The sequence below is a fragment of the Anabrus simplex genome, chromosome 7 (genome assembly GCF_040414725.1).
Source record: "Anabrus simplex isolate iqAnaSimp1 chromosome 7, ASM4041472v1, whole genome shotgun sequence".
Taxonomy (NCBI): Eukaryota; Metazoa; Arthropoda; class Insecta; order Orthoptera; family Tettigoniidae; genus Anabrus; species Anabrus simplex.
Window position 1 is genome coordinate 226411444 of NC_090271.1, and position 22370 is coordinate 226433813.

Consider the following 22370-nt stretch of genomic DNA (forward strand, 5'->3'; position numbering starts at 1 on the left):
AAAATGCTTCCGTAATCCAGGACCGGTCGAAGAAGGGCACGATAGAGTGTTAACATAGTGGACGGGTCTGCTCCCCACCACGTGCTAGTAACAGCTCGAAGAACATTGAGCACACGTCCGAATTTTGTTGTTACGTGGTTGATATGTCGACTCCAAGTCAGACGCCTGTCTAGATACAGACCCAATAATTTTGCTGTTGTCTGAAGAGGAAATGAATATGGACCGAGTCGAATGAAAGGTGATGCAATTGACTGTTGTTTCCTGGTAAATATTACCACTGAAGATTTAGCTTCCGAGAGACTGAATCCATTTTGAAATGTCCATGTGGAGAGAGCCTTTGCTGCATCGTCAAGCCATAATCGTGTGACCCAGAAGCAGGATGAGGACGCGTAGAGGCAGATATCGTCTGCATACTGGAGGATCTTAATGTTTGATTGGAATATGGTGTCTAGGTCGGCCGTATACAGAGCGTATAGTAAAGGACTAAGGATGGCACCTTGTGGTAAGCCTTTCGTTACTATTCGTGGTCCGTAGAGTGAGTTGTCACGTCGACGGATATATATCATACGTCGTTGAAATAAGGCATGAATCCCACGAAGATAAACTTCGGGCAGACCCAGTCTGTGCATTTTGCGAACAAGAATTGGTATAATGACGCTATCGTAGGCTCCTGATATGTCTAAGAATAAAGCTGTAAGGAATCCTTGTTTAAGAAAGGTCATCTCGATATCTGTTGTGAGGAGACTTAAATTATCTAGTGTGCTTCTTGATTTACGAAATCCATATTGAGAGGTAGATAAGATGTTGTTGTGTTCTAACCACCACTCTAATCTAAATTTTAATAGCCTTTCAAAGGTCTTACAGACGCAAGATGACAAAGCTATCGCTCGATAGGAAGCAGCTTCCTCTGGATCCTTCTCTGGTTTCAAGATCGGTACAATGATCTGTGTAGTCCAGTCATTAGGGAAAATACTTTGCGACCAGAACTCCATAAAAAGTTGCAATAGAATAATCTTAGCATTTAATGGTAGGTGGGCTATCATGGCGTATTGGATTTGGTCAATTCCTGGAGCAGTATTGGATGTATTTTTAAGGGCTGCTGTAAGTTCTCGAAAGGTGAAAGGCTGCAGGAGAATACGGTGTGGCATTTGTGAAGAGCTTGTAGGTGGGAATTCCGGGTCATCAAATGATGTTGTAGGTGGGGCTATGGAATCGGCGAAGTCATCGATCCAGCAGCGCAGTGGTTTTGGGAAGGTTCGTTTCCTCTTAAATCTGTTTATCATGGACCATACCTCGGGGAGCGGTGTTTCTTTATTCATCTTCTCACAATATCCCTTCCAACTATTTCTTTTTTGTCGTTTTAAGAAACGCTTCACTTCGGCGTCCATTTTCCTGTATGCAATATAGTTCTCCCACGTTGGGTAGCGTTTATAAGTACTAAATGACCGTCGACGTCTGGCAATCATTTTTGAGCATTCTGCAGTCCACCACGGGGCCGGTACGCGCTTAGAAGGGTCAATTGGCCGTCGTTGTGGGATGGCTAGCGATGCTGCGATGTTGATGATGCGTATAAATGCTTCATATTTTTCTAATGGATTTGGAATGTTATGTACTGTATCTAAATTAGCTTCGACACTATTTCTGTATTTAATCCAATCTGCTCTTTGAACATTCCACTTTGAAGTAGGTTGATGTAAGGCCGGTGTGTGTGGCTGTATAGTGGAAATTTCTATTGGGTAATGGTTGGATCCCATAGTAAATGGTAGAGTTTTCCATTGATAATCTGTAGCTATTGATGAGGAGCAAAGTGTAAGATCTATTGCAGATTTTCTTTGGCCTGGGACTGGTACTAGGGTTGGCGATCCGTCGTTGAGGATAAATAAATTGTTATCTTCAATTAGATCTAAAAGAGTGTTCCCATAGACGTCATTTATTTCGCATCCCCAGACAGTATTGTGTGCGTTGCAATCTCCGCAAATTAGGTATGGAGCTTCTAGGTGACTAATTAAGTAGTTCCATTCTCTTACACTAATTATTGTCCTTGGGGGGCAGTAGATTGAAACTACCGTGAAATGTCTCTGAAGCACTTCCACTCGGGCTGCAACCACTTGAAAACTTTTTATGTTTGCATGATCTATTGGGATGTAATTAAATGGTATTGCGGATTGGATAAATATTGCTACGCCTCCTTTTCCATCTTCTCTGTCGTTGCGTAAAATGTGATATCCTCTGTATGTCACTACTACTCCGGGCCGAAACCAGGTCTCACTGATGATAGCAATCTGGATGTTTCGGGTATATAACTCTCGTTGTAAGGACTCTCGATTTGCATTAGCAGATCTCGCATTCCATTGTAAAAATTTAAAGGCCATCTTCACACTTGAAAACGTTAGTGATCATTTGACGTATTGCATCTGGATGTAAAGTATTTGATGGTGAGGACTGTATGTGGGATAGTATCGTTATGATTATGGTAAATATTTGTTCAATTAGTTGGGAGTGCTTTTGGTTGGGCGGAATATGCTTGAGGTGCGGTGCTGGAGGGTAGGGATTGTGAGAGATAGGCGTTACTGGTAGGTGATGGGGTATAAAAGTGCGTTCGGATATTGAAGGAAATATTGGATGGCGCACGGGAGTAGGCGGGGCACGAACAGGTCGCCGTGGTTGTTCGATGGGGTTATGCAGGGTAAGTTGACGAGTTGTAGCCTGTGCTGTGGAGGTCACTTGGGCTGGTATATGAACAGTTGGCGCTGATGCTGTATGACCCGTGCTATGTAAATGCTGTTCTTGGGTAGGGGAAACATCATGAAAAATTCCAGTCTGTTGTAATACATTTGAGTTAGATGTAGGTAGAGAAGGGAATTCTTCTTGACTTCGCCAACGAGGGACAGATTGGTTTACTGTGGACGCATATGTCCTGTTGTGGAACAAGTGAAGAGCGGCCTCCTGTGTGATGTTATTGTGAGCCATGACGTGTTTAACGTAAGTCCACTTCTTGTATTCCGGGCAGTCTTTATCTGTCGACAGGTGTGCAGCGTGACAGTGTACACAGTAAGGAGGTATGCTGTCCGAGCACTCTCGAATTGAATGGGGCCCTGTGCACCGACTGCAGCGTACTGCAGAACGGCAAGCTGAAGCAACGTGGTTATATCTGAGACATTTTTGACACTGAATGACAGGTAAAACATATGGTAATACTGCACATCTTGTTCCGTGTATATAAACATATTCTGGCAGACACTGAGTGCGGAAAGTAAGTAAGCAGACAGGTATTGGTCTTGACATTGTCTGCCCATTTGTAACATTTTGCTTTGTAAAACGTTTAACTTTTACTACAGGGAAGGCACTCTGTATTTCCTGTATTATTTCCTCCTCGCTAAGTGTGACGTCAACGTCCTTGATTATACCCTGTCTGTGCACGGTGTGATGCGGTATGTAAAGATCTAAATTCCTCTGCTGTAGGAGTTTTGATTCCACAAGGCGATTCGCTGCAACGCCAGTGGTAGTTTCAATACGTAACCTGTTCTTCCCTATAGGAGTGATATTAACTATGTCCTGCTTGCAGGCAAGACGTTCACTAAATATCATTCTTCCCACGGACATGGGATGCAAATTTCCAATGGACTGTTCTAAACTTTCTAATATTACGTAGTAAGGGCCATTATCTAGGCGGCTGTAACGGTTAGTATTATTTCTTAGGTTTTTGTTGTTGTTGTTGTTGTTGTTGTTGTTGTTGCTGCTGCTATTGTTGTTTGGATGAGGAGAAGAATGACTAGACAACTGAGATGGAATATTATTGGGTCGGACATCGGAATTTGAGGTGACTATACTCTCCGAGGTTTCTGTAGTTTCAGAGCTAGAATTCGAATCAAGTAACATTAAGTTACTTTCGATCTCATGACGGTCATTTGAGCAGAAACGCTTAGTTTGAGGATCTAATTCAGTATTAAAATAAGATCGATTGTTCTCAATACCTGTGCTGTTAGGAGACTGTAGTGGTAGAGTAGTTGACATACTCACACCCGGTCCGTATGTCAAGTTGCCTTGGAGGTGCTGCTGTGGGAATTCCCGCTGCTGGGGCTGTTGCTGTTGTTCACACAATGGGGTAGCAGTTGGTTGAAAGTTGACGGGGTGTTGTTGAGGGTCCCCATAACAAGTCTGTAATGCCATGTTTAAAACTTGACCGGTGTCAGGAGGTTTCTCCATTGCTGGAGATGAGTGAATAAATTATAATTCTGTAATAGTACACTTGTTATACTGGCACTTGATAATGAATTAAAATGAACACACACACTTTTGTTCACACACGTTCACCGAGTCGCTCGGCTAGCACTAGACGATGCGTGCGCTTGCTACGGCTACCTAAGCCAAACTGGGGAGTGACGTTAGCACGCGAGGATCGGAGCATCCGCCGCCAAGCGGTGGCAGCCCCGCACGCCACGTCAACCGCCATTCTTCAGCATGTGCAAGACACCCTGGCTGTTCCAATATCGACCAGAACAATTTCCCGTCGATTGGTTGAAGGAGGCCTGCACTCCCGGCGTCCGCTCAGAAGACTACCATTGACTCCACAGCATAGACGTGCACGCCTGGCATGGTGCCGGGCTAGAGCGACTTGGATGAGGGAATGGCGGAACGTCGTGTTCTCCGATGAGTCACGCTTCTGTTCTGTCAGTGATAGTCACTGCAGACGAGTGTGGCGTCGGCGTGGAGAAAGGTCAAATCCGGCAGTAACTGTGGAGCGCCCTACCGCTAGACAACGCGGCATCATGGTTTGGGGCGCTATTGCGTATGATTCCACGTCACCTCTAGTGCGTATTCAAGGCACGTTAAATGCCCACCGCTACGTGCAGCATGTGCTGCGGCCGGTGGCACTCCCGTACCTTCAGGGGCTGCCCAATGCTCTGTTTCAGCAGGATAATGCCCGCCCACACACTGCTCGCATCTCCCAACAGGCTCTACGAGGTGTACAGATGCTTCCGTGGCCAGCGTACTCTCCGGATCTCTCACCAATCGAACACGTGTGGGATCTCATTGGACGCCGTTTGCAAACTCTGCCCCAGCCTCGTACGGACGACCAACTGTGGCAAATGGTTGACAGAGAATGGAGAACCATCCCTCAGGACACCATCCGCACTCTTATTGACTCTGTACCTCGACGTGTTTCTGCGTGCATCGCCGCTCGCGGTGGTCCTACATCCTACTGAGTCAATGCCGTGCGCATTGTGTAACCTGCATATCGGTTTGAAATAAACATAAATTATTCGTCCGTGCCGTCTCTGTTTTTTCCCCAACTTTCATCCCTTTCGAACCACTCCTCCTTGGTGTTGCATTTGCTCTGTCAGTCAGTGTATCAGCAGCTGAAGTTAGTCAATCAGATCGCTTTGCGGGCGAATCCAGATGGGCGGTGTTGCTAAATCTACACGTGGCTCAAGACTGGCTTGAGAGAACCAGTTGAAGAAAAGAACTTGAACACGGACCTCCGAGCCGACAGGATTGCTGTGGTGACACCGGTTTGTGTTGGATGCTGACTCTCAAGCCGGTCTGCAGATTTAGCAACACCGCCTTTTTTTTTTTTTCTTTTTGCTATTTGCTTTACGTCGCACCGACACAGATATGTCTTACGGCGACGATGGGATAGGAAAGGCCTAGGAAGTGGAAGGAAGCGGCCGTGGCCTTAATGAAGGTACAGCCCCGGCATTTGCCTGGTGTGAAAATGGGAAACCACTGAAAACCATCTTCAGGGCTGCCGACTGTGGGGCTCCAACCTACTATCTCCCGATTACTGGATACTGGCCGCACTTAAGCGACTGCAGCTATCGAGCTCGGTACACCGCCTTGCAAAGCCTATTTGAATTCGCCCGCGAAGCGATCCAATTCGTTCTTCAGCAGCTGACAAAATGACGATGGCGCAAATCATTTATCTGTGTGATCAACCCTATAACGCTCATATACCGAATTCGCGTTGTTTCCGACCATTCTGTATTTATAATTTGCTGAAAATGTCAATTCATTGGTTCTTTCCTAATCGTGGTTTTCGTAAAAATCGCATTCTCTTGGTGGGTTAGTAGAGAAAAGTAGTATTTTGGAACATTTTAGTAATAATAATAATAATAATAATAATAATAATAATAATAATAATAATAATAATAATAATAATCTAATCTAATAATCTAATCTAATCTAATAATAAAAATGTATTATTATTATTATTATTATTATTATTATTATTATTATTATTATTGTTGTTGTTGTTGTTGTTGTTGTTGTTGTTGTTGTTGTTGTTGTTGTTGTTGTTGTTGTTGTTGTTGTTGTTGTTAGTAGTAGTAGTAGTAGTAGTAGTAGTAGTAGTAGTAGTAGTAGTAGTAGTATAATAACTGAACTAGTTGTACTACCCATCTCTGCCGGGTTATTGGCATTTTCACGTGAGCGATGCTCGCCGTAGATGGACTTGGCAGCTCCGTTATGATTGCTTACACAGTAAAATGCACGGGACATAAACTATTACAAATATTTTCTGCAAATTTTGTTATGCAAACGTATCAGATAGAACTGAGGTTTGCGGAGATAACTGGACGTTTGTGAAAAATGTATTCATCCTTATTTTTAGTATAGCAAAAAGGCATGCTTGTTGATATCGTGTTCATAGCCATGAGACTTACAGTTATCCGTGAAATCAGCGAACCATAGGTACATGACGTTTCATTTCAAAAATATCTGGTGCATTGACTGGGATTCGAACAGCGTTTTCCTTGATGAGAATCTCGTGGCCCTGTCACTTGGCTATCGCGCCCCTCATGGTTTCTTCTACACTGACACATTTTGATGATTTCATTTTCTTCTCCTCCTCACCTGCTGTAACAGACGCCTGTCTCAGTATCAGCTCTTTCTGTAATATTAATGTTCAAAATATCAGCGCCACCAAGGTCAAGCTTTGGACGTTAAAAGATAAGGTGCACATACAACTCCTCGACATTTACACAAGGCTATCTATCGCATGTACTATTATTTCACATCCGACACAACGATGGACTCTCCCCTCTCTGTTATAATAATAATAATAATAATAATAATAATAATAATGCGTGTTCCGTTTGACGACAGGTCCCTTGTTCTGCCTAAAGAAAATTCGCCAGTTTATTTTTTAGCTGCTGATACGTCATCTTCCTTCATTTTTTAAATTCATCTGATAGCTTTATCCTCCTCCTTCCTATTCCTCTCTTTCCTTCTACCTGACCTTCAATAATATTTCATAATTCATTCTTTCGCATAACATGTCATATCCAGTTGGCTTTTATTCGTAAATCTCCTGATTCTGTGCTTGCTGATTCTCATGTCGCAAAATGTAATTATTTCTCTGAAATGCGTACGGACATATCCTGCCAAAATTTAAATCAGGATCATACTACAAATCATATGGCTTGAAATTCAGTTACTCAACGTTGATGGTACTGTAGTACTGGATACCAGACACGTTTTAGCATGAAGCAAATGCTACATAGAGATGTGACTGTGCAATTATGAAAGTAAAATTGTGTGTCTATGCATAGGAACCCATACCGCATTTCAGCAATACAGTTTTTTGTTCTTTCGTGTAATAAGATTAAATGCTGCTTTATCGATAGTTTTAACATTCAGTTAAGGTTGAGAAGAAGAAGAAGATGATAATAATAATAATAATAATAATAATAATAATAATAATAATAATAATAATAATAATATGAGCGCGCAGAGATTGACCAACCGGATCTTATCCTACTTTGTAACCAAGGGACCCTGGTTCACCGAAGTTGAAAAAGACCTTCAAGAAATAGGGATCACACATGAAGACATCCAGGAACGTGTTCCTCTCCAGAAGAAAGTTCGAGCATACCAGCGATTCCAAGAAAAGCCGAAGTTGAAAACAGGCAAGAAGTGGACTGATGAAAGAAAGGAGGCTCGCAGAAAGCGAATGCGGGAATACTGGCAAAGAATTAAAGCTCAAGGATGCAAACGGTTGAAATAACGTGGTCCACGTTGTTGTTCAGCATATTTCTTCCTCTTCGTTTCATTACGGCCTCTTTAGGACCACGGATAGGTCCGTTTTTCCGTAGTTCTTCGTCTTCTCCTCACAGGACCTCTTCATCCTCTCCCTTCTCTATCCCTCTCCCTCTTGAGATTTTCAGTATCCTCTTCCCTTGTCTCCTCCACTATTGCTTCTCTACCCTGCCTCCGTACCCTTCTCTGTCGTTGAACTCCGACATATTTGGTTGGTGTGTACTTATTTTCCCTGTTCTTCCCTTCTACCCTGTTCCGCATCTCAGTCTAGTTCTTCCTCAGTTCGACAACCGACTTGGTTCCCGTCTTTCCTCTCGTTCTGCCCGTTCTATCCCGTACTCTTCTGGTCATTCTGACCATGTCCATCCTGATCACACGTCCACCAAATCTTGTTGGATATCCTCATGGTCCTAATTTGTCGAAACTCGCCATCCTTTTGATGCAGAATATGTCTTATAGTTTCGGAATCGTAGTAGGTCCGACGAACGTTACAAAAACCTGAAAGTTTTAAAATCAAAATAAATAAAATAAATAAATACTATATAATTAACGTTTAACAGGAGCGTGTTTAACCCAGTGGATTAGTTGCTGGTTGCCCATGCGGAAGACTGAGGTTCGAATCCTGGTCGATTCTGGATCGAAATGTTCATCTCAAGAATCACTGGCGTCGAGAAGGGCATCCAGTACCCCGGACAAAACGAAAATGAGCCTGGGTGGCTCCATTGACCTCATTGTCAGAAATAACTCTGATGAGCTGAAGAAAGTTTATGTTCACAAGTTTAAGGCAGGGCCTCTCAGGGTGCATGCTCCAGTGCATTATGCGGTGCACGATGCAAAAGACGACTTCGCTTGATAGACCAGAGTGCAGACCTCCACTCCTCGATTTGGAGCAATAGCGCTGTCTCTCTCTTTCCCCACGTCTGCCTCGCTCGGTCCGCCTGTCTCCCTCTTCCTCACTTGCTACGTAGCGCTCCAAATCCGAGCCGAGTCAAGCCGAGCTTAGCCGAGTCGCACCGAGACGACGCGCTGGTATGAGCCGAGTCGAGTGGAACCGATGCACTATGCACAGGACCTCTGCGCCTCAGTTTGCACGCGTGAGATTTTGGGCGTCTGAGAGGCCTTGGTTTAAGAGAACACTGAAAGCTTTCTATGGATAATATTCATGCCCGTGTTCCTGTTCTGTTCTTTGTTGCGAAAATCATCTTAGGAGACGCGAAGCAATATACCGTCGCATCAAATGACAGTCTTCTCCATGACCAAGGTGCTGTCAAGACTACTCGACGAATGGTAGTATGCCGATTTGCATTTGTTTACTACGATAATTTATTTTTAGTAATTAATATTTAAGCAGAACAGCATCATTTTGCCAACGAGCAACCGTAGATTCCAGCTAGAAAATTGACAAATTGTATTACATTTTTTTAATTTTTTTTTAAAAATTTTTTATTTTTTTTACAATTTTGCTTTACGTCGCACAGACCAAAATAGGTCTTATGGAGAAGACGAGATAGGAGAGGGCTAGGATTGGGAAAGAAGCGACCGTGGCCGTAATTAAGGTACATCCCCAACATTTGCCTGGTGTGAAAATGGGAAACCACGGATAACTATTTTTAGGGCTGCCGACAGTGGGCTTCGACGACCCACTATCTAAGCTGATAGCTACGAGACCCAAACCACACAGCCACTTGCTCGGTTTGACACCACTGGGCCGGCGTAGGATGTAGTAGTTGCATAGAAATGAAAAGTTTAGGCACAGGATAGGGTGGGATGGAAGCTGCATCAATCCAGTCTATGGACTGATGACCCAAACAACAACACATACTACTTAAACGTTCTTATCACTAAACATCTTTGAGACATATCGAAGTGTCATCATTGCTTTGAAGATACACTGATGTACTCCTCTTTCAAACAGCCCAAGTAAAAGATCTTTTCCAACCTTTGCATGAATTACTTTTTTTTTTTTAATTACAATTGTTTCAAACGCACCAACGCTGTGCTTGCCAATTAAAATGATTTAACTATTGGGGTTACGAAGATGTCACAAATAAATTTGCTAAAGAAAATAAGCATGTGGCTGTTGCTAGTTCGGTGCAGCCCTTGTAAGGCAGACCCTCCGACGAGGGTGTGCGGCATCTGGCGCGAATGGTAAACTGCGTCTTATTGTACTGGAGTGTAGCGTTGTGTGTGTGGTATGAGTTGCGGGAATGGGGACAGTACAAATGCCCAGTCCCCGAGCCAGGGGTACCATTTACGGTTAAAATCGGGAATCGAAGCCGAGGCCCTGACCATTCAGCCAAGGAGCTGGGCAATTTGCTAATGGACTGAAACCACTAAGCTGGTGATTACTCTCATTTCTAGGCCTGTAGGCTACACATCCTACCAATGTTTTTGGAAATGGTGTAGGGGCGCAACATTTCTTGGGCCATGGACGCTGTTGTAGTTAAATTCAGCCCTGACGAAGAGCAGCAGTAATCATCAACATTGCAAAAACTGTTAACTATTTCGCCAGTGGAGTACTGTATATTCCCTTGAACTTCTGTCTGTAAAAACAATGCATGATGTGATTGGTTGTACGACCCAGTAACTAATTTTACAGTTATGGGAGACGCCGAGGTATCGGAATTTAGTCGCACAGGAGTTCTTCTACGTGTCAGTAAATCTATTGACATGAGGCTGACGTATTTAAGCACCTTCAAATATCACCGGACTGAGGCAGAATCGAACTTGCCAAGTTGGGGCCAGAAGGTCAGCGTCTCAACCGTCTGAGCAATTCAGCCCGGTTGTTTGAAAAAATAAAAGTCGGTATTTTGTTATTTGTTTAAAGAAATTATTACCTGCATGATAGGTGGAACGAATCTTTAAATGTATCGCGGCAACGTCGAAACGGTTTCCCTGTACCGCGCCGTGCGATTAGGGTCGCGTAGATGTGAGCTTGCATTCGGGAGATAGTGGGTTCGAATCCCACCGTCGGCAGCAAGAAGCTTTGAACGAGTATAGACTTCGAAATATTGGACGAGACCCATCTCTTTAAAAATGAGTTTGAACCAGTCTGCACGTCGTTCTTTACAGCTCTACCACAGACTCAACCTTGACAATGCTAGAATTACGGCCATGGATCGTGCGAGCATGGAAACAGCTTCTGAACAAGATCCGACGTCCATTGGCTTTCACAGCAGTGTACAGATTTGAAGTCGATCCAGAAGATAGGGATAGAAGAAGAAATAGACATGACCCTCTAATATCTACAGGATAGCTGGCTGGGCAGCACCCATCTTTCCGGGTCGATGTCATTAATGAGCTGAATGTGATCACTTTGCCATGTGTATTAATCTACGTAATGAACCATCCCCACCCCCATTCCACCACCACGGCGCTACAACCCTGATGGATCTCAGTCTTCCAAGTGGTTTCTTTTTGCTGCTGGTTTAACGTCGCGCTAACATAGAAGAACTCTAATCTAAGGAGTGCAAGAAGGATGGAAGGAAGGAAGCGGTCTTGGTCTTAATTAAGGCACAACCTCAGCATAGGAATACCAGGAATACGACGATGTGATAGAGAAGAACTAGGATTGGGACTGGGAACGAATTGGCCTTGGCCTTAATTAAGACACAGCCCGAGCATTTGCCTGATGTGAAATTGGGAAAACCGAGCTCGATAGCTGCAGTCGCTTAAGTACGGCCACTATCCAGTATTCGGGAGATAGTAGGTTCGAACCCCACTGTCGGCAGCCCTGAAAATGGTTTTCCGTGGTTTCCCATTTTCACACCAGGCAAATGCTGGGGTTGTACCTTAATTAAGGCCACGGCCGCTTCCTTCCCACTCCCAGCCCTTCCCTGTCCCATCGTCGCCATAAGACCTATCTGTGTCGGGGCGACGTAAAGCAACTAGCAAAAAAAAATTGGGAAACCACGGAAAACTATCTTCAGGGCTGCCGACAGTGGTTTTCGAACCCACAATCTGCCGAATGCAAGCTTATGGTTACAGACCAACTCGCTCGGTACCCGTTCATCTCGGGGCCGGTATATTATGATGAAATATCCAATAAAATAAGTTTACCGGCTCTGTATTTAGAAGAGCACTCATCTAAGTAATGCAAGATTATTATTTTTAAAAACTGTTTTGAGTTGTATATGGAAGGAATAATGGGACGCGCTTATCGTTATTGAGGTAGCCTTTGTATATCGACTTCAATTTCCGTATGCTCTGTTGGCACTAAAGGTAAGGTGTATCTGAGCTGTATTGAATGGCAGTAAACGTGATCAATAGGAATACCAGGCCTGGTGAGCTGATATCTCAGCTGCATTAGTCATCACTAGAAAATGGTCTTACCCAGAAACATACGTTATTCCTCCTCCCCTATGCTACCAGGAGGAAATGATGTAAAACACTGTTAAAACTTCTGATAGTCTCTGGAATATGTAAGATTCCAAAATATTTAGTGGGTGATATTCTAAAACTCATATGTGGCAGTTAACTCAAATAATCTGGTTGGAACTGATGTACAGAACAGCAATAGAACAAGCCACATAATACGGTATTCCTGAAATTTGGATTCCTTCTGGTTTTTTAAAAAAGTTATTATTTCTCATAACATAACAGTATATCCTTGCCTTGAAACTTCATTTAAAACTCAGAAATTTAATCCTTTTCTCCAGCAATGAAGCGTGAGAGATAGAACTTCCGCCTCCTTGACTAATAGTCGCCAAAATGTTTCGTTACACAACTTCAATGCCGAAATCACAAACATTACCTGGATGCTACTTTGTAAGCCGTGTCTGGATACAGTGCATTACACTGCAAACTGCGAACCATCACAGAGACACGCAATAGTGCATCCTTCCACATAGAATTGGTGTCAGGAAAGGCATCCGGCCGTTAAACGGGACTTAATAAATATATATATATATATATAATGCCGACCCCGATTAGTTAAAAAAATCATATTCTGCTAGATCTTTGTTACCGTTTGTTATTATTACTGGGTTATTTTCATGTGTATTGTCTTGACTGGTTTGTCCCTAGGATAAGTTTCCTCCACGTGAATCTATTTTGAGCTGTCCTTTTAGCCTCTTCATACTTTTTTTTTTTTTGCTGGTTGCTTTACGTCGCACCGACACAGATAGGTCTTATGGCGACGATGGGACAGGGAAGGGCTGGGAGTGGGAAGGAAGCGACCGTGGCCTTAATTAAGGTACAGCCCCAGCATTTGCCTGGTGTGAAAATGGGAAACCACGGAAAACCATTTTCAGGGCTGCCGACAGTGGGGTTCGAACCTACTATCTCGCGAATACTGGATACTGGCCGCACTTAAGCGACTGCAGCTATCAAGCTCGGTCTTCATACTTCTTCAGGTATGTACCAATGAAGAAGGACTTCATTAGTATGGTTTTTTGGTCTTCTACGAGGGCTTTTTACAGGTAGTTTACCTTCTTGTACACACATGCACAGAAATGGTCTCCATATGTAAACAAAGCAAGGCGTCCCCCTACCTCCTCGCTTAGCGCATTGCTGCAGGTAGAAAGTCCGCTACAAGACTATTGTGATTGAAATGGGTACAGTGGTGGGTGTATAGCCAAGACCAACTACAACCTATAATATTGTAGTTAGTCTTTGTATAGCAATACACACACACAGTGCCTTCAGCGCTATCCGTTCACTCTTCCCCTCCTTTTCAGTACTGGAGTGACCTTCAATACACCCCTTCACTCCCTCTCCCTCCTTTTCAGTACTGGAGTGGGGCAGTGTTGATTGTTTATGTCGGGACACCATTTCTGTGCATGCGTGTACATCGATCAACAGGCTGGTATGTCTCAGTCTGTGCCTTGGTCACAACTAGACTTGCCAGAGGTCCCGTACGGGATTTCCCACACTCGAGGAGGAAATATCGCATCCCAAACGACCTTCCTACGGGACGTTAAAATGTCCCGTATTTCATGTTGTGACTTAAGTTTGCATTTAAAAAATATTCTCAACAAAAATTAAGGAGTTAGATTCTCCCCCAGTTAAGTTTTTTGACAATCAATCAATCAATCAATCAATCAATCAATCAATCAATCAATCAATCAATCAATCAATCAATCAATCAATCAATCAATCAATCAATCACCATTGGACTGCATTTAGGACTGTCGCTCAGGTGGCAGATTCCCTATTAGTTGTTTTCGTAGTCTTTTCCTAAATGATTTCAAAGTAGTCGGAAATTTATAAAACATCTCCCTTGATAAATTATTCCAATACCCAATTCCTCTTCCTATGGACAAATATTATTCATGTTTTCAAACTGTCTAAATTATGTAAATTTTATATGCGTGTTTCGAGATAGTTTATGGGTACTGAACAGTCATAAGTTTGAATAATCTAAAATACAACAACAGAAGAAACAAACCTTGTTTAAATTTGATAAAGAGTGAAATGCAGATCACAAACCAAAGTTTTGTGATTGCTGCTTTTTGTAAAATTATGTATGTGAATGCTAATGTAATTTTCTTCGAATTTTTAACACGTAGAGAAATGATTTTCTCTAATTTATTTAAACATAGTTTCTTTGCAAGTCTGCTTTCAACACCACCTCTAAAAATATGTCGAGTGTCCCTTATTGACCTTAAAATCTGGTAAGTCTACCTATGACGACTTTCTCCTCTGGATCTGGTTGATCAGCTGTTCAGTTTAGCACATCGTCTTCTGTGCCCACCTTATTTTCTCGAAACAGCATCAGCACCACATCTCAAACGCTTGTAATTTCTTAATGTCGTCTTTGTTCAGAGTCCAGGTCTCACCACGTAAATCGCAACTGGCCATATGTCTTCACTTGTTGAGTGGCATGGTACGCTGACATATCAGAATCTGTGTTTCGTGAAATGCCTGTTAGTCATAGCTATACGACTCCTGATTTCAGTTTGATACCGAAGATCATCCGTCAATATTTGTCCGAGGTACTTGAACTGTTTCACTTATGTACAAACCTACAGTGCCCTGCTATAAAAACAAGTATAACCTTGAATATATTGAGGTGATTGGATTGATGATGGGTGTTCGTGGAACAATACTGAGCCTTTTTGTAAAGACCTGCAAATTGCTAGGCATCCCTAATAATGCCATAAAAGATATTCCAATCTCTGCAGTTAAGGGATCTGTCGCGATTTTGCGAAATCACTTACATTCTACATAACAATGTATTATTGTCTTTAATCTCTTCTACTGTTTTCCTATCTTTTATCAGCAATTGTATAACAATATTTTGTGTCTTTGTTATGCTTTGTCCCTGTGGCAGGCTTGATAATTTTCAGAAAGCTAATAAAATAAAATAAGTTATTAATCCACCGATGTTATATTCTCCCTTCCTGTTATTACTGTTTGTTGAAATGAGGAAAGAAAATAGTTCGTGATGGTATTGGGAAGCCAGTCACACCGACTTCCGATGCCTGTCTTGACTAGATTTTACTCTAGATCTCTACATATTTTCTGGGAAATATTGTCATAGTGAATCCTTTAAATTCATATCCAAAACGTGTAGTTTGTAATGTCAGTACCCGCTGTTGACGAAACTAGCATTTAGCATGTGCATGATAACACCTCTGTCGCTCCTCATGTTGTTGCTGAAAGCTGAGATTCTGAGGTGTATACGTCGAAAGTTCCCTATCAGCGGCTTGTCGTTTCCTGGCTCTCTCTGCCTCTGCGCAATTTCATCTTTCTCACAATTTGATATATTCTTTCCGGTATAAAAACCCGTTATCAGGTTAATATTAAAAAAGTTACGGGTGGATGTACATAGCATTTAAAACGTTGCCGGCATGATCCCCATAGTTTTGGTTATCGGCCCTTAGACTCTTTCAGACGGCTGCCACTGATATTTCCCCTATTTTTCACTGTATCGGAAGAAAGAAGAAAAAAGTATACAAATAATAATGTATTCTAAATCAGTTTTGTGTTGAGCAATTTTCCTGCAAAATTAACGGTAACAGAGACATATCGAGATTAGTGTTTTGGACCTCCTCTGAAGTCCTCTCCTGCAGAAGGCGGAGGGCAGGAATATATTTACAGTATGTGCTGCTTCACCTTTTTGATTGGCAAGATGAGTGGACTCATTAGACCTCGATCAAGTCCATATTCTGGAGTTCACAGCCGGGAATGTTCGTTACAGGGAACTGATCCTGTCGTTCTTTTAATATACTGTACATTGTTGTATTTCATATTTTAAAAGTAGGTGCATTTATGTGTGAATTCTGTTACATTCTTCTCATCCACACAAGCGTAATGCTACTTTGTCTTTCATTATCCATCTATATCACTGGCTTATGTAGGATATGACGAAATAATCATAGCCTAAAAACATCCTATTTTCTTTGTCTTAAATATCTGTACGTCTTTGTTTCTTTTTCTGCTCGTATTAAACCCCAATGATTAGTGACGTTAAACAGCCTGTTTGCCTTACCATAAGAGATTCCTTATTAAACGGAACGTGTTAATTTTTCACTACATATATGAGTTAGTAAATGACTCACATTAAATAGGCTCATAAAATTTGACTGTTTCTCTGCTATGAAGGAAAAATATTCGGTAGCGAATACGTCTGTAATTGAACTGCAGAAACAAAATTACCGGAAAAGTAATTTACAGAAAAATGGCGGCATAGATTGTAACCTAATTGAGAACTTTCATAATTGTCTTCTGTTATTATATTCCGAAATAGTCGAACGATAGATTGAGGATAATCAATAGGCCTATTTCTTATTTCATTTACAAACATTTACATATTAAGTGATACTTCACCTTGCTTAGTCTGCCGTAAACAAGTTTTTTCTGATTTATTCTTTGGTATTCTAAAATATAACCCTAAAATACTTTGTTAAATACTATGTTAAAATACTATGTCACTTGATGGCTCGCAGAGCCTTAATTTTAACTAGGCTTAACTTCACAGTCTTAGAAATAGATTTAAATACTCTGCTGCTATTAGCTATCCTTGAAATAGTCCTTCGGATTTCCTTCTTTGTAAGTTACTCCAGGTCGATTCCTGGATGTTACTTTCTAGAAGGTCAAGATTGCCTCCTTTCTAACAATAGCTCCAGTTAATGGTAAAATACACACACCACAACAAACATTGCAGTAACATATGTTATGGGGCAGAATTTACTCGCAATAGGTACGTTACGCCGCGTCGTTCAGGGCATCTGGACGTGAAACCTACATATTTCAAGCCCCATTTTTGCAGGTACATATCTGAGATACTACTCGTTCTAGTAGGCTCCTACCAAACTTTGCTCACCTTTTAACATCAATCAGGAAATAATACGTCAACAATCTCTCTCTTTGTTCATCAATAGGGACACAGATAGCAACAAATCACATTTAAAAATTCAAATTTCTGCCACAACTTTCGGGGCAGTGTCCACGGAAGACTTTATGACTAAGCCATAAATCTTTTTGTGCAAGTTAATAACACTAGTACCAACAATGAAAACCAGTGTATCGAAAAAATATCTTGCCCAATCGAAATCTGCTCTGGAAAAGAAAATATGTTTTCCCTAACATATTTGGAGGTAGTTACTGCTATACCACGTGCACTTCGGGGATTTTTTACAAGTTTTGCTTGTATCTTTCAGGCACTTAAAATAAGTTTCCTGAGTTTGACTGCTCTAACTATTATGGTTCATTAGAAACATGTACCTACATTTTTTTAAGTGTCTCTTTCGGAAATGTAATGTTAACTGACAGCTGGCAGTGGTTCCGCTATATTAAAATAGCCATCTAAAATACACTTTTATTCCAAGAAGATACACATATTAGCCTATATTGTTGGATTCAGGAAACCTTACTCTATTCAAAGAAGTGAAAAACTGTGATATAAAATGACTTTTCACGTCCAGGTACCCTTAAGACGAACTATCACAACCACCACCACTTCCATATTGTTGTCCCAAAGTTATACTGTCTCCTTTGGTTAACTCTTGCTCTCTTCCGATTAGTTTTTTTAACGTTATCTTAAAGACCTACTTTAGAGTGCCTTACATTTTTTACTTCCTCATCCTTGAAGTGGTCCGATCCCTTCCCACTAGATATTAGTGCCCTGTGATTATATATTCTCCAAATGACCATAATCAGTAACATCCTGCCAACTCTGCTCTTTTGAGATTTTTTCTCGGGAGTAAGGAAGGAATCTACCAGAGATTTGTAATTCGAATCTCGAGAATCTTTCCAACTGGGGGCGTCATAGCTTCCCATAGGGTGCCTCCTATATCTTCGTTGGATGCGACTTGTCCTAAAATTTTCTCAAGCGCCCGCAAGCATGAGGTGTAATGGGAACTAGTTTAACTCATTACTTTAAATATTTTATATTGCGAGGCTACTGCATTTCTCTCGCCAGCTGTTTGCCTATTTGTCGAACCCAGTTGCAACAGATCCTCGCACGACCACTGCACACCGTACCTTCTGTAGAAGATGACGCAGCTGGAAGTCTGCCCTTTCAGTCACTGCAGTGTGGGATGGGCGAGCGTTCATCGCGTATCTCTTCGTTCGTGTTCAGTCAGTGATCCAGTTTGTTACTGTACGTCTAAGGAAAGCAGTATTCGCTTTATTGATCACCTCCAACTGAGAGATCGCTATTCTTCGCTTCAGTCTTGTAAGTATCGGTTGTAATTTAGTTGTAGGCCTGAATGTTGACGCTTGAAGGTCACAGACAATGTACTAAGTAGTATCCAGATGGGTAGACTAAAATAGCTCGATGACCTGATGAAGTCCCTATGTTCGTCTTCCCTGTTAGGAATGCTGTACACAGCCATACCGTGATGGACACGTCTGGCCGAAATGAAACTTGATACCGGAAATGTCATATGTTTGACCTCACAGTCGACCATCTTGTTAAGGCTTTATCTCATTGTAAGGTTTGTGAGGAACATGAACTTTTCTTTGTAGACGGTTATGAATTACATTATTGATAGGTTTCCATCGCACCGTATTCTAGTTTACTTAATTCTTAGTTTCTTATGCTCGTATGCTACGATACGCAACTTATTACTAGGCTAAGATCAAGTAATAAGAAGGTTTATTGCATTAGCATAGCAAAGTATGAGTAGGAGGTACTTCATATCATTAAATAATGAAGAATTACTGTTTTTAAATCCAATTATCTATATTAACCGCAGTCATTGTATTTTCAGATACCTATAGTATTGCACTTAACGTTGTATTACCATACTAATAGCAGGCCATCGGTACTTTTTACGCTGTAGAATTCTTGAATGGAGTCTGGTAGGTACACGAAGATGCGGTAGGGTACCTATAGTGTTTCTCATGGTAACAACGTATGATTGTCTATATCAAGATGATCGTAGAAGAATTAGAAACCGATGTCCTTTAGTATTCACTACAGTGGCTAGAGCTTATTCCGTTTAATTGTCTAGCGAACTCGGAAGAGTTCTTAGGGGAAGGTGCTATCTAAGTTATTAACAAACAGACTGACAGATGCGTTGATATGATGAGGATCTTTCTTATAAATAGTGCTTGTGTTCTCGCTATTAAATAGGTCTATATATAGCCAATATTTATAAAAAAATTGGAAAACATGAAAACAAAAAATGAAGTATTTTGTCACACACACACACACACACACACACACACATACACATACTGCCTTGACACCGAGACGAACGCTGAATATAGCAACTGAATAAACATGTGTTGCAAGACGTCGTCAGTGTGTTCTGTTCAGAACAGGAGGCACTCTTTGCTATCGTAAATCAACTGGTAAAGGTCGGATGGAAGGAGAATAATACGAATAACTGAAGTTCCAGAAAAGTGTACTTTATTTGGATCTACGATTATAATACCTCAGCATTCTCTCTCTATGGATCAGCGGCCTTGGGACCCAAGATCCCAGGTTCGAACCTGGCAGAGGTAGTCGGATTTTTGAAGGGCGGATAGTCCATTCGACACTCCATTTCGTGTAATGTAGGCATGCAAAAAAGTCTCTGGCGATACATTTGATGTTTACCCGACAAAATGATTAAAAACTCAGCCGCAGATCGCCCTACTCTGCCATCTACGCATGGTAGCTGAGGCCAGATGATGATATAAATTATTATTATTATTATTATTATTATTATTATTATTATTATTATTATTATTATTATTATTATTATCTCAGTACTTCGAATATGGGTCTTGCTCCTCGTTAGAAGGAGGGTAGCCTTAATAAAATTGATATGAAATGGAGTCTAATACCGTAAACTGTCTTCAGCTGAAATGAGTTTATTACTCTGTCTCTTTTGGTAGTCTAGCTCTTTCGGTGTTTAATCCACTTCTGCTGCTTCTCCCACATCCTGGAGGGTCGTAGGTGCGATCTGTGGAGGAAATGAGGACTTGGTCCAGTATTACGGCCGGATGCCCTTCCTGTATTCACTATTGTGGTTGATAGTATGGTGGTTTATGAAGAGAAATGTGTTGGGGCAAACACAAACACCCTGTCTCTGAGTCAGAGAAACTAATCAAATGCGGTTAAAAGCCCCAGCCTAAAATCAAACCCGCGACTCGTCTGAGCCGGACACTACGTTGACTATTCAGCCAAGGAGTCAGTCGGTGATTTATGAATGTTATAAATCCTCTTTACCTGTTGGAATCTGTAACACTGATTTAAGAAGTAAACCTGTTTCGATTGAGTCGCTGTGCTAACATGCTGGAATGATCTAGTATATAATGGCCATTTCAGGATTGTATTGGTTGTTTCGTTGAGAATGATCTTTAGCTTCCAGCAGTAGTCTTCTTATTGTTTCCTTGCTTATCGTTATAGAATTACTGGAAAATCGAATTATTTCTTTTATGTTTGCTTTGAAGGCCTGTTCAGGTTATAGAATGTGGCTGTTAAAGACAAAGGAACTTATTTCCAATTCTTTCTCTGTCTACTGTGCAGGATGACGAAACATGTGATTTGGTCACTTGGTTCCATCTAGTTCAGGTGGGCTGCTGTTGCTTGTCTTTCTATTGTTAGGCAGTGCGGCGCGGTGTCGGCCCCTCGAGATAAAATTGGAAGCAGCTCGCGCGCTGCTACCGGAGGAGCTATTGATTGTTTGGGCCAGCCGCGTGGCGGCACATTCAACAACCTTATCGATTGTCTCCAGGTGAGTTGAGTTGATTCTTGTGTTTCGTTGTCGTTGCAGGAGATGGAAGAGGAGGGCGAGTTGGACGACCTGTTGCTGCCGCAGTGCAAGATCAAGCGGAACTACACGTGCACCCATTGCACCTACTACACTCAAAACCCGCGTTCCTACCTCTACCATTTGAGAGACGAACACCAGGAGAAGATCCGCATCTACGAGTGTCCTCACTGCTTGTATGCATCCAAGCACAGCCAGAAACTACAGCGCCATGTACACATGGTGCATGTGATGGGCAAAGGCCGCACCAAGAAACCGTCATCGCTCAAGGTCAAGAAGACACCCGCGCCGCCACCACCGCCTGTCGATCCTTCTGTTCCATCCCCAGAGGAGGAAGAAGAAGATGGCGACGGCGAATATAGGTGTTCACTCTGTACTTTCACCAGCAAGAGCAAGACATTAGTGACACGCCATGAGCATTTGGTTCACCTCAAGAAGAAGTTCTTTCGGTGCATTAAATGTAATTATGTGACACACATGCGGGCCCGCTATACCAAACATGTTAAGTACCACTCCATGCCTATGATAAAGTGTGATCTCTGTGACTTCCGTACGCCTTACAAGTGGAATCTCGATAGACATTATAAGAACCACACGGGAGATGGTGCATTCCGTTGTTCGCTCTGTAACTTTACGGCAGACATCAAGCAGAGTCTCACGGTACACGAGATGAACCACCATGTTCCACCTGTGGGCCAGACACCAGGAGCAATAGGACTTGGTGTCGGAGGAGGACGGCGGCGAAATAAAGTAGGAGCAAGCGACACAACAGCTGCAGAGGAAGACATCGACCAAGACGAGCTGGAACTGTTGAGACTAGAACGCGAGGATGAGGATGAAGATGCAGGCATGGTATGTACATCTGCAATTTTAATAATATTTTATTACTATTAGTTGTAATGATGTTATTAATCAATCAATCAATCAATCAATCAATCACCACTGATCTGCATTCAGGGCTGCCGCCCATGTGGCAGATTCCTTATTAGTTTTTTACCCAGTCTTTTCTTAAATTATATCAGAGTTAGAAGAAATTTATCAAACATCTCCCTTGGTAAATTATTTGAGTCCCTAATTCCTCTTCCTATAAACTGTTAACAGACGTTAAGAAGATATCGTAAACTCTCGATAACTTGGACGTCAGATAATATGGGCAACATTTCTCGAAAAGAAAGGTTATTG

The 22370-nt window shown here is 42.0% G+C and overlaps 1 protein-coding gene across 1 annotated transcript in view; it reads left to right on the forward strand.

Annotated features, from left to right (window-relative positions):
* LOC136877787 (uncharacterized) overlaps positions 1-22370 on the forward strand; it is a 144250-nt gene that overhangs the window by 48624 nt on the left and 73256 nt on the right. The window contains exon 2 of the mRNA XM_067151994.2: positions 21192-22040. Within this exon, the coding sequence (XP_067008095.2) occupies positions 21192-22040 (849 nt within the window). The remainder of the gene's footprint in view (positions 1-21191; positions 22041-22370) is intronic.